Source organism: Phalaenopsis equestris, unplaced genomic scaffold (genome assembly GCF_001263595.1).
Source record: "Phalaenopsis equestris unplaced genomic scaffold, ASM126359v1 Scaffold000477, whole genome shotgun sequence".
NCBI lineage: Eukaryota > Viridiplantae > Streptophyta > Magnoliopsida > Asparagales > Orchidaceae > Phalaenopsis > Phalaenopsis equestris.
In genome coordinates this window covers 268,087-281,778 of record NW_018164918.1, presented here as the reverse complement: position 1 = coordinate 281,778, position 13,692 = coordinate 268,087, and the positions used below count along the sequence as shown (strand labels likewise).

Here is a 13,692-nt window from a genome sequence, read left to right as displayed (position 1 = left end):
CAAGAATTAAGAAATCCGATTCAAAAAATTAAAAAATAAAAAAATAAAAAACAATTAAAGAAAAGTGTGGCAACAAACAATTAATAAAAAGGCTATTATTATTATTATTATTTTTTTTTTTTTTTTCTGGCCCAATGAGAAATACCAAACCACCATCACATCCATATGGATGTGTGGTGATAATTTGAATTAAAAAAGCAGAAAAAAAAAAAGCTGTCCCAAACATACCATAAATTTCTGAATTAAGTTATGGCTAATGAATATATACTAGTGAAAGTTTTAATAAACATCCATGCTTTCTTAACTTAAAACCAGTATTTTACATCATATTTTATAGGCCTCCTAAACAGCAAAGGTAAAAACCATTAAAAGGATAAACAATATAACAACATTACGATTAATTACATACATAAGGCTTCAGGAATGAGACCACAAGTTATGAGATGATATAGAGAGACATAGAATAATAATAATAAGAAGAAGGAAAAAAAATGATAAAAGTACAAACAAAGAATGACATATATAATACTACTCTCTCCACCTTTTAGTTTCAGAGAAAATATCAGTTAGAGTTGCTAGTTTTCCACAAACAACTCCCAATCTTGCCATGATTAGAGGTAGATGGAAGAGACCTAGCAGCAGAAGATCAACTTCAGCTTGGTTTTGGTGCATCGTTCGCTCACGGAAATCCTACAATCGTTTTGGCCTCCACCTTGTACGTCCTCTAATGATCTCATTGCCGCTCTCGAGCTGCAAAAGGTGCACGCACTCCATGCCGGCATCTGGTGGCGACACATCGGAGCACTCGGTTGAGACAGAGGTCAGAGACTGAAGCACATTGTCCTTTCCGCACTCTCTTCTGTATTCCAAAGTCATGCCTGCAAGCTCATGGCTCTCCAGGATGGAAGTGGGAGCACTCTGGAAGGTATTCAAAACATGTAGAATTCAATTGCACAACATTTATGATGACAAGAAATTATATGTCAATGTGATTAAACATTGACAAAAAGGAACATTATGCCCCTGTGAGCAGACACTGCCAACTATAAAAGGGGGGCAAGGAAATAGCTACAGACAAAGATCTGGAGTACTTTAGAGTTGTATTGAGATGTGCATTCCATTATTAAAATTATTATTAATTCATCAAAGCAGGATGCACATTTGTCAATGAATATCCAGAATCACCTTTCACAACGAGAATATGCATTGCAGTTGCAGGAGATGATGCAAGGCAACTTTATTTAAATTCTAGAAGATGTCATGCCAGAATTTCAAACAACATAATCATCATTAGCCTTATTCTAATTATTTAGTGTTATTTTTATAAATTCTCTATTTTTTTTTTGAGAAATTGACGGACATACCAAAAAATTATTATGTATAAAGTTTGATATTTGGTGTCATAAACCTAGGCATCAAAAGGTGTATTTCACTTTTAAAAAGTGTTGGTGGTATTTTTATGTGATGTTAAAAACTTGAATGATATGCATGTAAATATGAATGTTTGGGTCTTAGATATGTAAATACATAAGGATTGACACGTAGCTATGTAAATGCCCCATTTTTCTGTTCATTCTTGTTAAGAATTTTACAAAACTGTTTTCATTTATCTTATCTTTAATTGATATTCCTCTAACATCTATCTAAATTAAACATTCCTAAATTTATCTTTCATGAGTTTTACAAAAAAAAATCTCTTCAACAATGTCAGTCCTTAAACTCATAACACATAGATATTTAATCATTATTGATCATTGTGAGGTAACAGGTCACAAACAGAAAGGAGGTAAAACTCTTTTATTTGTTTAAACAGTTTAAAGCAATGAAAAGCTTAGGAACTCCAAGCTAAATTATTCAGTAAATCGCAAAATAATCATGTATTTATCAACATATTATGTATGTCACAGAACATAAAATTAAAGGATAAAAAAATACCTCAAGAATCCATCCAATGTACTTGACGTTGTTCACATGTTGATTAACATCCAGGTCACCCCAGCGAGGCTGCAAATCCATAATACGCAAGAATATATAGTTTCACTAAACCATTAAGAAATGCATGAAACAGATGAAATTGAACCAGCAGGACAAAGCACTGATCAGGGATCTCAAACTCACAGTTAAGTTTTTACGAACATAATGAGCGGTATCATGATCGAGCTTCGGAAGCTTTCTGCTATCCTCATCTAAAACAGCAGCACGCTCCAGGAAATAGGGCCCTATTTCTGCCCTGACTTCATCTGGCATTTTAGACAGCTTTCTGGTCGTTTTATTCATCAATACCCATACACTAGATTAAAAAAAAAAAAGTAAGAAATCATGAATTCCTTGATTCTCAAATTAGAAATACAAAGAGTAAACTGCCAAAATAGTCCCCTAACTATTTACATGGGATCATTTTAGTCTCAGAGTTTAAAAAAATGCTAATTGGGGCTAAAATAATCCTTACTAAAGGCTATTTCAACCCATATTAAACAGCTCTAGGACAAAATTGACACTTTTGTAAACTCTGGGGCTAAAATAACCACATGTAAAGAGTGTGGGAACCATTTCGACACTTCTTCAAATAGAAATAACCCAATGAGAGCTACAATAATAGTTGATAATCCATTGGTAATTACATAAATCCAAAAATTAAAAGAGAAGGACCTATAAAAGAAGTTAAGGCTCCAACCTTGTAGCTTTTACGATAGTTTCACGAGTTTGGCAATCAATGACATGCCAATCGCGCCGCATCCCATTTTTACCAGATGGACTAACCCAAGTATCTACTTGAACAACATCCCCCCTATGAAAAAATTGAAGTAGAATAAACATCAAATTCAATTATATGATAACACAAATAACAAATAAGTTGTGAATTTACTACCCGAAACAGGACCAGATAACCATTATTTAGTCATTAAACTGAACTAAAATAGAAGCACTATTAATTTGAGAAAAACACAAATCAAGTTTATGCGTTGATGAATTGTGGAGATGCATAGTGCAGTAGTATAGGTATGTGAACTGTACATTTCATCTCTTCAACCATCTATAATTTAATATCGGGTTGCTATGAAAATAATGGGAAATGCAGGTAAGAGCCTAAAATAAGCAAAAAGTAGCAGCAGACATATATTGGACCACTAAACAGCATGGCTAACGGAGGTATCATAATGTGACATTTTTAATAGCCACCTCAGTACTAGAGAATAATAAAAGGGCTTTTAACATACCACACAATTCTTATATATCTACTAAAACCTTAACATTTTATATTTATATCACCGAAATCATTTATATCACATAAAAAATACCACTATTTTTACTATTTACATTTATATCAGCCCAGCCTGCCTGTTGTGTCACTGAGTTGGCCTTCATAAGGCACGAGTGACCCAGCATAACCCTAAATTTGAATATACCCCAACCATTCATTATATTGTACTTGGGGCAAAAATTTTCAAGAGGCTGACCCATTTGAAACGGGCACAAACTTGAAGCAACCTCTAAGTGCAAGACATAAAATAAGCTTACTTGCCAACCAATGATATAATGAATGGTTTACTTGGAAGTTTGGAGAGGTATGGGAGTTTGCTGGAAACCATTTTATAATTGAGGGGTCTATGTATAATTTAGTTTCCTCCTTCTCTGTCTTTTTTTGGGAAGATTTACATACATGCCATTGAATTCTTATGTATTTACATATCTAACACCTAAAATTCATTTTCTGGGTATATGCCACCTTACCAATGCATGAAAATGAGTATTTCACAATTAAAAAGTTTAAATAATGGTATTTTTGATGTGATGTGAAAGATTTGGATGGTATAAATGTCAGAAGTAAAGTTTAGGTGTTCAATATGTAAATGCGAAAAAATGCCCCTTCATTTTCTTGCTGAAAAGGAAAATTGTTATGATAGCTCATGTGTTCCACAAAAAATAAAAGACTGGATATTTACTCAGTTGAAATTTTGGTTATGAAGAAATACCAGTTAGAGGAAAGATATAATACCAAACAAAATATACATGGCTAGCTCCTGCAGGACAAAAATCAAATGGTAGGAACTCACCATGAAGGATATTTTTCTACAAGAACATGCATTTTAGCCACGACCCATATAAGATTTCTTTTAGACATTTCTGGTGTAGCACCAAAACCATCATCCATGAGGCCTGCAACTCTGACATGGTTAAGTGCCGTCTCCTGCAAAAAGAAATTAAAAGTTTAAGCTCATAAGCTAAGAAAACACACAAAGTTAGCACACAAATCCTTATATCTCACCTGTAAGTGATTCATTAACGTCTCTATAGAAGCTGTGCGATCTGCTCCAATCTCATATGATCTAATGGAAAAGTTCTGTCTGAAAGCAAGACCATCCTGAACAAACTTCCCTAAGCCAAACGCATCTGCAAGCATGTCCGGCCTCCTTGGCTTCCAATCAAGGAGGGTCCATTGCTTCTCTGCTGCCAAGAAAATAGTTGTGATGGCGGCAAGTAGCATGCTCCAGTCGGGTAATTGATTATAAAATGTTCTTGGAACTGTAGAAGGTGCATCTTCCTCAAGTTTCAGGGTTTCAGATTTCAAGTAAACCTTTGATCCATTGATCTTAGGAACAGTCTGTGCTTCGGCCTTAACCTGCATGGCTTTGGATGATGATGCAGGTTTGGCTGCAATACCCAGTACATTCAATGACTCGGAACCTTCATTAATGGTCTTTGAGTTCTTCAAAGAAGACCGAGAAGAAGAGGATGGAGTAGGGAAGAAGACAGAGGCAGCAATTGAAGCAACCATCGTGTTGATAAGTTAATCTCCGCCAAAATCACAGACAGAATAGAGCCGATCACGATTACTCTGCAGAGAAAGAAAATTCAAAATGTCATGCTCCAAAAAATTCTCATATGTGCCGCTTCAACTATAGATCTTATCAAAGTTCCGGAGCAAATAAACGTTACAAGCCCTATCCTAATATACCGATTCTTCCTACAAACAGATCTAAAAAAGTCTCGATGTAAGAAAAATGACGAGCTCACCAAGAAACCTAAAAGAAAGAGAATCGCATGAAGGGCACCATGATAGCACCAAAACGATAAGCAATGATCTCCGCAAACAAATATTCAGACAGAAACAGCACATTTCACAAGGAATCCACCGAAAAGAAAAAAAGGAAAACAAAAACATGTTCGCCCAAAAAAGGCAAAATGAGCTGTCAAATTACTATATTCCTGATCCAGCAAACAACAAAAACCACCAAATTCACCGATTTTTCTCTCTTTCATCCCGCATCACCCAGATCCACCCTAGAAACCAAGCACGAAGTTATAGAGAGATAAATGTAGAAGCCTGCATACCTTCAAGCTCCTAGCTACGCTTTGCAATAATCCTATAGCCAGCAACCCGATCGAGATCGAGATCTCAGAGAGAGAGAGAGAGAGAGAGAGAGAGAGAGAGGTCTATAGACAAAATTGCAGATTGGGCCTAGTGATTTGCAATTTATAGAACTCTGGCTCAGCCTGCCCTGGCACTTTTTTGGTTCCTGCGCTGCAAACTCAATCTTGTGATACCCACATCATTGAATTAGAATTACCCGAATGGGAGCAACTGAGTAAAAAATCGGTTGAGCTCTCACAAAAATTCACATACGCTGAGATGAATTTTTTATTTTAAATAATTTTTAGAATATCTTTATGATTATTTGAAATTTAAATTCAAAATTTTAAATCAAGCACTTCATACATGGTGGAAAACTTTTGAACACTTTTTAAGATATCCAACTATTTTTTAATCATATAATTTGACAGTCAAAACAAGTTTCTCAATAAAAAAAATACAAAAAGTTCATGGTAATTCAAATATCATTAATATACCTAAATGCTTCAATAGCAACCAACAATCTAAAAAACAATAAGAATTGTCTAATTTATTATTTTGAGATTTTAGTTAATTTTATCCAAAAAAAAAATCTAAAAACTAGGTCGGCCATCCGACGTCGATGAGTCTCTAGGAATAAGGATCAAAGTAAGGAAATGACGAAGGTTCCCCTCATAGCTTCCCTCAAAATAGGGGCATAAGTGAAATATTCATTTCCCTCTCTTTTTCTCTTTATAAATAGATGACAATTGCATATAAAAATAGATGCATGGACTCTCTCTCTCTCTCTCTCTAGCCAACTTGTAAGGAGCTCGCTCCCATTCTTCTCCCACTAGTAACCCAATGTTGTGTATAATAATAGGGGTCAAAGATCCCGGGAACTCCCCTCATTACTGCCAGTGAGGCGATTCTCTCTCTTACTCTCTATCTCTTTCTCCTTCCCTAAGATTGATTGTTCTATCCCTTGGGCACGAGTCAAATGACATATTTGGATTCAACATCCTAAAAGGTATCGTGAGCGTGAATCGTGCCACCAACAAGAAGTTGAACCTTTCGAGTTGGAGAAAGCCCAATATAGAAATAAAAAGAGGAATTATAGAAGAAGAAAAAGGAGAAAATAAGAGGAAAAATACAAATAAGCAAAAGGATAAGCTATGACAATATATAAATCAACAAGTTGCGAAAAGAAAAAAAGTAGGAGATAAAGTAAAAAAGAAGAAATAAGAAAGAACAAAAAGCAAGAAGAAAGATGAAGAAAACCCTTCTCACATACCAAGAAGTAGAAAATATAATATAGAGAAATAAAAAAGGAAGATAAGCACCTCCTCTTTTTACCTTATTTAATTTTCTATTAAAAAAGAAACAAAAAAAAGAAAGAAGATAAATCTCTCTCATCATGAGCAAAACAATACTCTTACTCTCTCAATCAACTCTCACCTCTGGGACGAGCACTCCAAACTATCTCTCTTCAAATGAGCATTCCAAATATATCTCTCCCTCCAAGCCTCTCTTTCAGCATGTGCAAATAAAGATACATTTAAGCCTCTCCTTCGAGCTGAGCATTTCAAGATATTTCTCTACTTGAGGCTCTCTTCGGGGATGAGCAAATAAAACCTCTCTTTACACTCGACCTCAGGAAACCTCCAAAAACCATCTCGAAGACTGGCCTAAAAAAAAGTTATGGAGGTGGTTCCCTGTCAAAAAATAATAAGATCTGCAAAAAATACGACATACATCACCCCATTAGCGAGTCTCGACAGTTACCCCCATGAAGGCAGCAACAAGATCCGCCTAAGATTTGACAAAATGTGAGACTCCCCAGAGGCAATGTTCCGATGAGAGTAAAAGAGATGGCGCAAGAAGCGAGACTTGAGTCTGAATATTTTCTTTCCAAAAATATAAAAATATTCCAGGGTGTTAGAGGCTATCTAGTATGATGAGGTATAAGTTCTTTGTGCAGAGCATTTACAACTTTGTAACTAGACCACCTTTTCCCTTCTTTCTAGTGACAATTCTATTAGTTTTCTTTGCGAGCATAAGCTCCATCACTTTGAGCTCTACCTGTTTAGGGTTATAAGAACTAGATTTTTCTTCCTTTGACTTTAGGGCTATCGAGACTTCTTTAGGCGACACAATTTACGGATTGTTGATAAGGAGCCACTGATTGTGTTGGGTCAATTACCTTCACAACCAGGTAGGCTTAAGGACCACATAGCTTTGAATGATAGATTTGTGGTATTCTGACTTGGCTACCTCTACCTTTTTAGAGATCTTTTCCTTTCTATTGACGCCTCTTTTGAGCCATGTTGATTCTTTTGACAAATCATTGATAGGTGTCTCCACCCGTAGTGGTTACAGTAATTCGCTCTCTGCTCTATGGTCTGATATAAATACCAAAAGCATCGAGATTTTCCCTTGAGAAGATTTAAATACATTGGTTTCCCAAATAACCAGGATTCATTTAAGTATGTAAGCAAAACCCTTTTTATTGAGAGTTTTATTGGGTATCTCCCAATATGTAATTAACCAAAGGAATATGTTCCTTTTGGAGCTATTCTTGACTCCAGAATAAGGATTTACACTTGATTATCTGGTTGTGGGTTACTTTCGTAAGGTCCTCTTCACGGATATGCCTCCAAGGTATCTTGGATTTGATTTCGTTTCAAACGTATGCCTTGGGGCTATCCATGCGAAGTTCACTTTACGAATTTTGTACACGTTTCTTTCCCTCATTTGTCTATTGCCCATTATATATCCCTCCTTTTAGTTCCTCTTATCTTTAGATCATTAATTTTGTCCGAGAGAAGATTTACTCGACTGAGGAAATAATACGAAGATTATAAATAGACAAGCTGACAACTCCTTCAAAAATAAAAGAGAGAAAAAAAAATAAAAACTACCATAGGATAGCTCACTCATAAACAAAACACATGATTACACATGCTCTAGAATTGTCTGGTCTAGTAGCCTTGGTTAGATTACTAGGTACCCCTATTTAGTGCAAGGGTTATGACCTATAAAACAAATAGCATGTAACCCCTTAGAGTATGTAATTGCCTTAAGATGAAGTAACATATAGTTATCGACAAAGGCACCCCTAACACTTTTAGCTAAGAGATTATATATATGTAATTACTATGACATTAAGTGAAGATCTCCAATGATCGGTTAATAGTTTAAGAGTACCAATTCACTCGGGATGATGACAAGCCATAAGAATCTTGACTGAGGGCATTATACCCAAAAATTAGGTCAGTCCACCGATTCAGTCTCCTTATAAAATATATGCTTTTTTCAAATGTTGGGTTTCACCTCCATCTAAAAATCATTTCTACCCAATTCCACCCACTTAGTTTAGGAATCTTTCTACTCAAACCTCAACCTTTCAAACATATTTTTTCAAATTAAACCTCTAAACTTAACATTCCCAATCAATCTTCTCAAGCAAAAATTATGTAATCCATTTTAATCCCCTTTGATTTTATCTTACTCTCAACTAGTCTTTTCCAACAATGGTTAATTTTAAACCTTTGAAGTCAACCTTCCTCCCTGTGTTGGTTAATTCTTCTTCTTGTGCACATGATCACTAGATTGTCAGTCCAACATTTGAGCTCAAATCCTTTAAAAATTCTGAAGTTGGATCTAAATATCACTCTTGGAAATTCTAACTTCGAAATGCACAAGTTTGAAATCCTGAATAATATAAGTCAATATTTTAATCGAGTGTTTTATCCAGAGTTTACAACTCTAAAGATGAAATTAACTATGAGGGTTTTCCCTTATAGGGATAATAAATCCTAAATAAAATAAACTCTATCTTATACCAGTACGCTAAGAAAAAATTCTTTAGTTCACAGAGACCATAAATCCTAAGAATTTTTATCATTCAAACATTCAGATTCATTTTAAGTTAATATCCCCCCCCCGGACTGTACATCATTCTTCAAATGATTTATCTCAAAAAAATTTAGTTATGCTTCAAATGCTCGATACTAACTTTTTCATATTTAGATCAGACTACTTTCATTATCATAAGGATTATTTTGTTAAAACATTCGGCCTAATCATAAATTTATTAAAATTAGGGTTTTAATTATCCTTAAATTTATTCCACATTTTTTTTTTCTAATTTTATAATACGTCAAACTTCATGCGTGTACTTTTTCAGGCCACACCAGAACTACACTAACAAATGATTACTTCTCTAAGAGCAAATATATTTTATAATTCTTGTACCTTCCAAAGTGGCATTCTAATTGATGATTAGGTGAGCGGTGCCTCTCACTTTGGTGACTATTACCCTGACTTCCTTAACCGGAGAGTTAAGGTCTTATTTTTTTATGTGAAATTAAACTTTTGGCTTGCATGTGTATAAAGGTTAAAAATTTAACGGTTAGATATGTAAATATATATGATTAGGGTGGTATGCATGTAAATGTCCCCTTATTTTGATTAATTATTTTCTACAGTTTTTTTAAAACTATTTGATCTCCTCATACCTTCTTATTCCCCCAACTTTATTTCAAAGTAAAAAGGTCAAACCGTGTAGCCGTTTTAACCTTAACTGGAAGCAGCGTGTATGAAAGCCAAAGCCGTAGATTACAAATCTCGTGGAATTTGAATTATTTAAATCCATTAAATTAATGAAATAAAGAAGATTAGGTCTCCTAGAATGATGAATTCAAATTCAGAGTGCCATGAGAAATATTATAGTTTTGTCGCTTGTTTCAATCACGTTTTATTAGAGTAAAGTGTTAAAATAGTCTCCGACTATTTATATGGAGTGATTTTAGGGTCCGTTTGGGGCAGCTTATAAGTGCGGGAGGCGTTTTCAACATGCCGCCGTACCGTTTGGTTAGCGCGTTTCACCAGTCCGTACCGTTTGGTTCGCGCGTTTCGCTAGCTTATCTAAAACTGCGTTGGCCGCAGGTCGACTTCTGTAACTCCCGCGGCGGGCCCGCGGGCCGCGTTTCAGGATAAGCAGCTTATCCTAAAACACACAAGCTGCCCCGAACGGACCCTTATTCACGCACAAGCTCCCCCCAAACAGACCCTTAGTATTAAAATTTATAATAGTGCTAAAATAATTCTCAGACTCTTTAAATTGGGGTTGAAATTGTCTTATGAAGAGCTATTTGGTCTCAATTTTTATATAGTCGGAGACTATTTTGTCACTTCTATAAATTCTGAGAATTGTTTTGGCGCCTTACACCGTTTTAATTTTAATTTTTTTGGAAAAATTGTATATTTATATTTAGAAATGTAATGATAAGTCTTATGAAGAGCTATTTGGTCTCAATTTTTATATGATCGGAGATTATTTTGTCACTTCTATAAATTCTGAGAATTATTTTGGCGCCTTTCACCGTTTTATTTTTAATTTTTTTGGAAAAATTGTATTATTATATTTAGAAATGTAATGATAAGCAAGCTAAAGGAATTTGGCTAGATTCAAGCCGAATAACACGTGAAGTGACTTTGAAATTGTGTCGCAAAGTCAGACAATTTATTAGGCAATTGTACTAAATCGGTCAACTTGTTTATTTAATATGACTTGATAAATGGTTTGGGTTTAAATGAGCAAATAAGTCAAATTTGACTCAACATATTATCTAATGAGCAGTGAGTTGGCTTTTTAATAATCATTAATACAAAACATACTTAAAGTATATTGGAACATGAATTTGAACTATATTTCTATTCTTTTGTATGATTTTATTAAAAATTAAAACATAAATTTTTTTTTTCTCAAAATAAATGAGCAAGTTTGTGAGAAGATTCGACATTATAAATTTAAATTTGATCTTGATCTTAAATTCAATTACTTGACCAAGTTTGAGATTAAATCTTTAGGATTTGTTTGGGATAATTTTTAATCCTTATTTTTGCTTTTTTTTTTAAAAATATTTATTCAGTGTATTTTTTTCGTATTTTTATTCATTATTTTTAAAAATAAATTAACTTATTTTTAAAAATACACAGAACAACTAAAATATTGTTTTAGTTATTTTTAAAATAACTAAAAATATTATAATATATCTGTTAGGATTTGTAATTTATAAAATCCAACTTCATGACCCAAAATTTATAAAATTAAATGACCAAGATTTTTGAATTTATGATTTTCACATACCCATAAATGAGATATACGTAACTGTATTCAATGTCGTAGAATTCAATTTGAAGAGATAAAATTTCTCTCTTTAATCTTTATTTCTTTCTGTACTTTCCGATGGAAAGAAAAGATGTATTTCTTCTTGGGAGAGAGATGCCCCTTCTCTTATTTATAAGAGAAAAGAAAAGTCTCTCGGGAAGAGACACAATCTTTCTCTTAATTATCCATTATTAACCACCATACATCATGATGATTATTGACCAATAGAATTTAAGATAATTTAATTAATTAATTAATTAATTAAAGCAAAAGAATACGATGTCTATTGGGAAGAGACATGACCACCTTCTTTTTAATTAATTAATAAATAAAATTAATGAAAAACTAACAATATCAAATTTGTTTTATTTCTATTAAAAAGAAATAAAAATAAAATGTGATCGCAAAGATTCTGTTGATCGTAGATTTATCAACGATCCCTCTCTCTCTCTCTCTCTCTCTCTCTCTCTCTATATAATATTCTCATCAAAATTTAATCAGGTTTCCAAGTTATTAAATTAACTTTGAAGAGAGTATATTACATGATTAGTAACCAATTAGCATTAATATTATAATCATCTCAAAATAACATCAGAATTTCTAACATTTATATTATAATCATCTCTTATATTTAAAAAATACTCAAAGCATTAATATTATTAGAAATTTCAATTGAGTTCATGCAAAATCACCCCATAATTTCACTTGTGACATGATTTTGTGCATGCATACCACTCATTTTTTATGTATTTACATATCTACACTTTCAAACTTTATATTTATGTCATCTTAATTATGTATGAGAAGGTGTATTTCCCTTATTTAGGTTAAATAGAAATATTTTTGATTTGATATGAAAGATTTAGTTGGTATAAATGTAAAAATAATGATAAAAAAACAAAATTTGGATGTTGGATATGCAAAACATAGGAATTAGGTGGTATGTATGTAAATGCCCCAATAAAATAAAATAGTAACCTATTGCGAGATAAAACTAATAGCGCATTTATCATCACAATTCAATGGAACTGTATTCTAACTGCTGCGTTGAAACCAATTAATGTCACAAATTAAAAAAGACAAAAAAAAAAAAATCTTTCTTTATTGGTTTCTTCCAAGCTTCCACCAAACCTACAATTACTAACTGGAGGCAAACGCAGCACTGCTCCACCACCCACAAAGGGCTCTTTTGGGAGGTGACAGAGGGGTGTAAACGAGCCTAATACGAGCGAGCCCTACGCGAGAGCCCCTCGCTCGTGTTCGGCTCGTTTATATTTTGAGCTTAAAAAATGTGTTCGTGTTCAGCTCTTCTGCTTAGCGAGATGAACATAAGTTGTTCATGACCAAAGAGTCGTTTTGACAACCCTAATCACGTAGCCATAGTAGCCATTAAATGTTAAGGATTGTGGCAAGATTTAAAACATCATTTGAATCTAATATAAAAATTTTAATTCTATTTTATTAATTTATACTTTTAATTTATTATAAATCTTTGTAATCTTGCAGTCAATTAAATTTTTTAAAAATACTTAACAAATATGTATATATATATATATATATTTGTGTTCGGCTCGTTAACTTAACGAACGAGCCAAACACGAGCTTCTTAATGAGCTGAACATGAACTGTTCGCGAACAACAAGCAGTTTTGACAGCCCTATTTGTGGCCACAAAGTACGTCCAAAGAGTCCATTCATATCAATATAAATTTATTTTATGAAAGATTTACACATCTACCACTCAGTTCTTATTTATTTATATATTTAGCACCAATATTTTATTTTTGACATGCATGCCTTCTCATCCATGCATGAAAAAAGAAAGTTTATTTCAGCTTTTAAAAGTTATAATTGTGATATTTCTTTATGATATAAGAGATTTGGTTGGTATAAATATAAAAATAAAATTTACCTGTTGGATATGTAAATACACAAGTGTTGGGTGGTATGCATGTTAAATGCCTCGTATTTCCTATAATTTGTGTTATGATAAGGATGAATGGTAAGTAATTTAAATGATGACAACTGGATCATCACTCCATGAATTATATGACCCACATGTCCCTCTTCGGCTCAATCACATGATGAGAAAGGTTGGAAGTCCGTAGGGCCATTTAGGTCATTATCTAATAATTGAGGTGCTCTGTGCTAACCACCCCTTGAATATATATATATATATATATATA

General features: G+C 33.5%; 1 protein-coding gene across 3 annotated transcripts; it reads right to left on the bottom strand.

Moving 5' to 3' along the window:
* Positions 1 to 329: 329 nt before the first annotated feature.
* LOC110027988 (palmitoyl-acyl carrier protein thioesterase, chloroplastic-like) lies at positions 330 to 5,509 on the bottom strand. Of its 3 annotated transcripts, none has more exons than XM_020729663.1 (7): positions 5,335 to 5,509; positions 4,268 to 4,837; positions 4,056 to 4,189; positions 2,675 to 2,788; positions 2,119 to 2,290; positions 1,936 to 2,004; positions 330 to 918 (listed from the first exon to the last, which is right to left on the bottom strand). In XM_020729663.1, the coding sequence occupies exons 2-7, from the start codon at positions 4,775 to 4,777 to the stop codon at positions 691 to 693; spliced, it is 1,227 nt and encodes a 408-aa protein (XP_020585322.1). In that variant the 5' UTR covers positions 4,778 to 4,837; positions 5,335 to 5,509; the 3' UTR covers positions 330 to 690. The 3 variants fall into 3 exon arrangements, with proteins under 3 accessions (XP_020585322.1, XP_020585323.1, XP_020585324.1); XM_020729664.1 differs by lacking the exon at positions 5,335 to 5,509 and adding an exon at positions 5,017 to 5,128; XM_020729665.1 differs by lacking the exon at positions 5,335 to 5,509 and adding an exon at positions 4,958 to 4,980.
* Between the last annotated feature and the right edge of the window lie 8,183 nt (positions 5,510 to 13,692).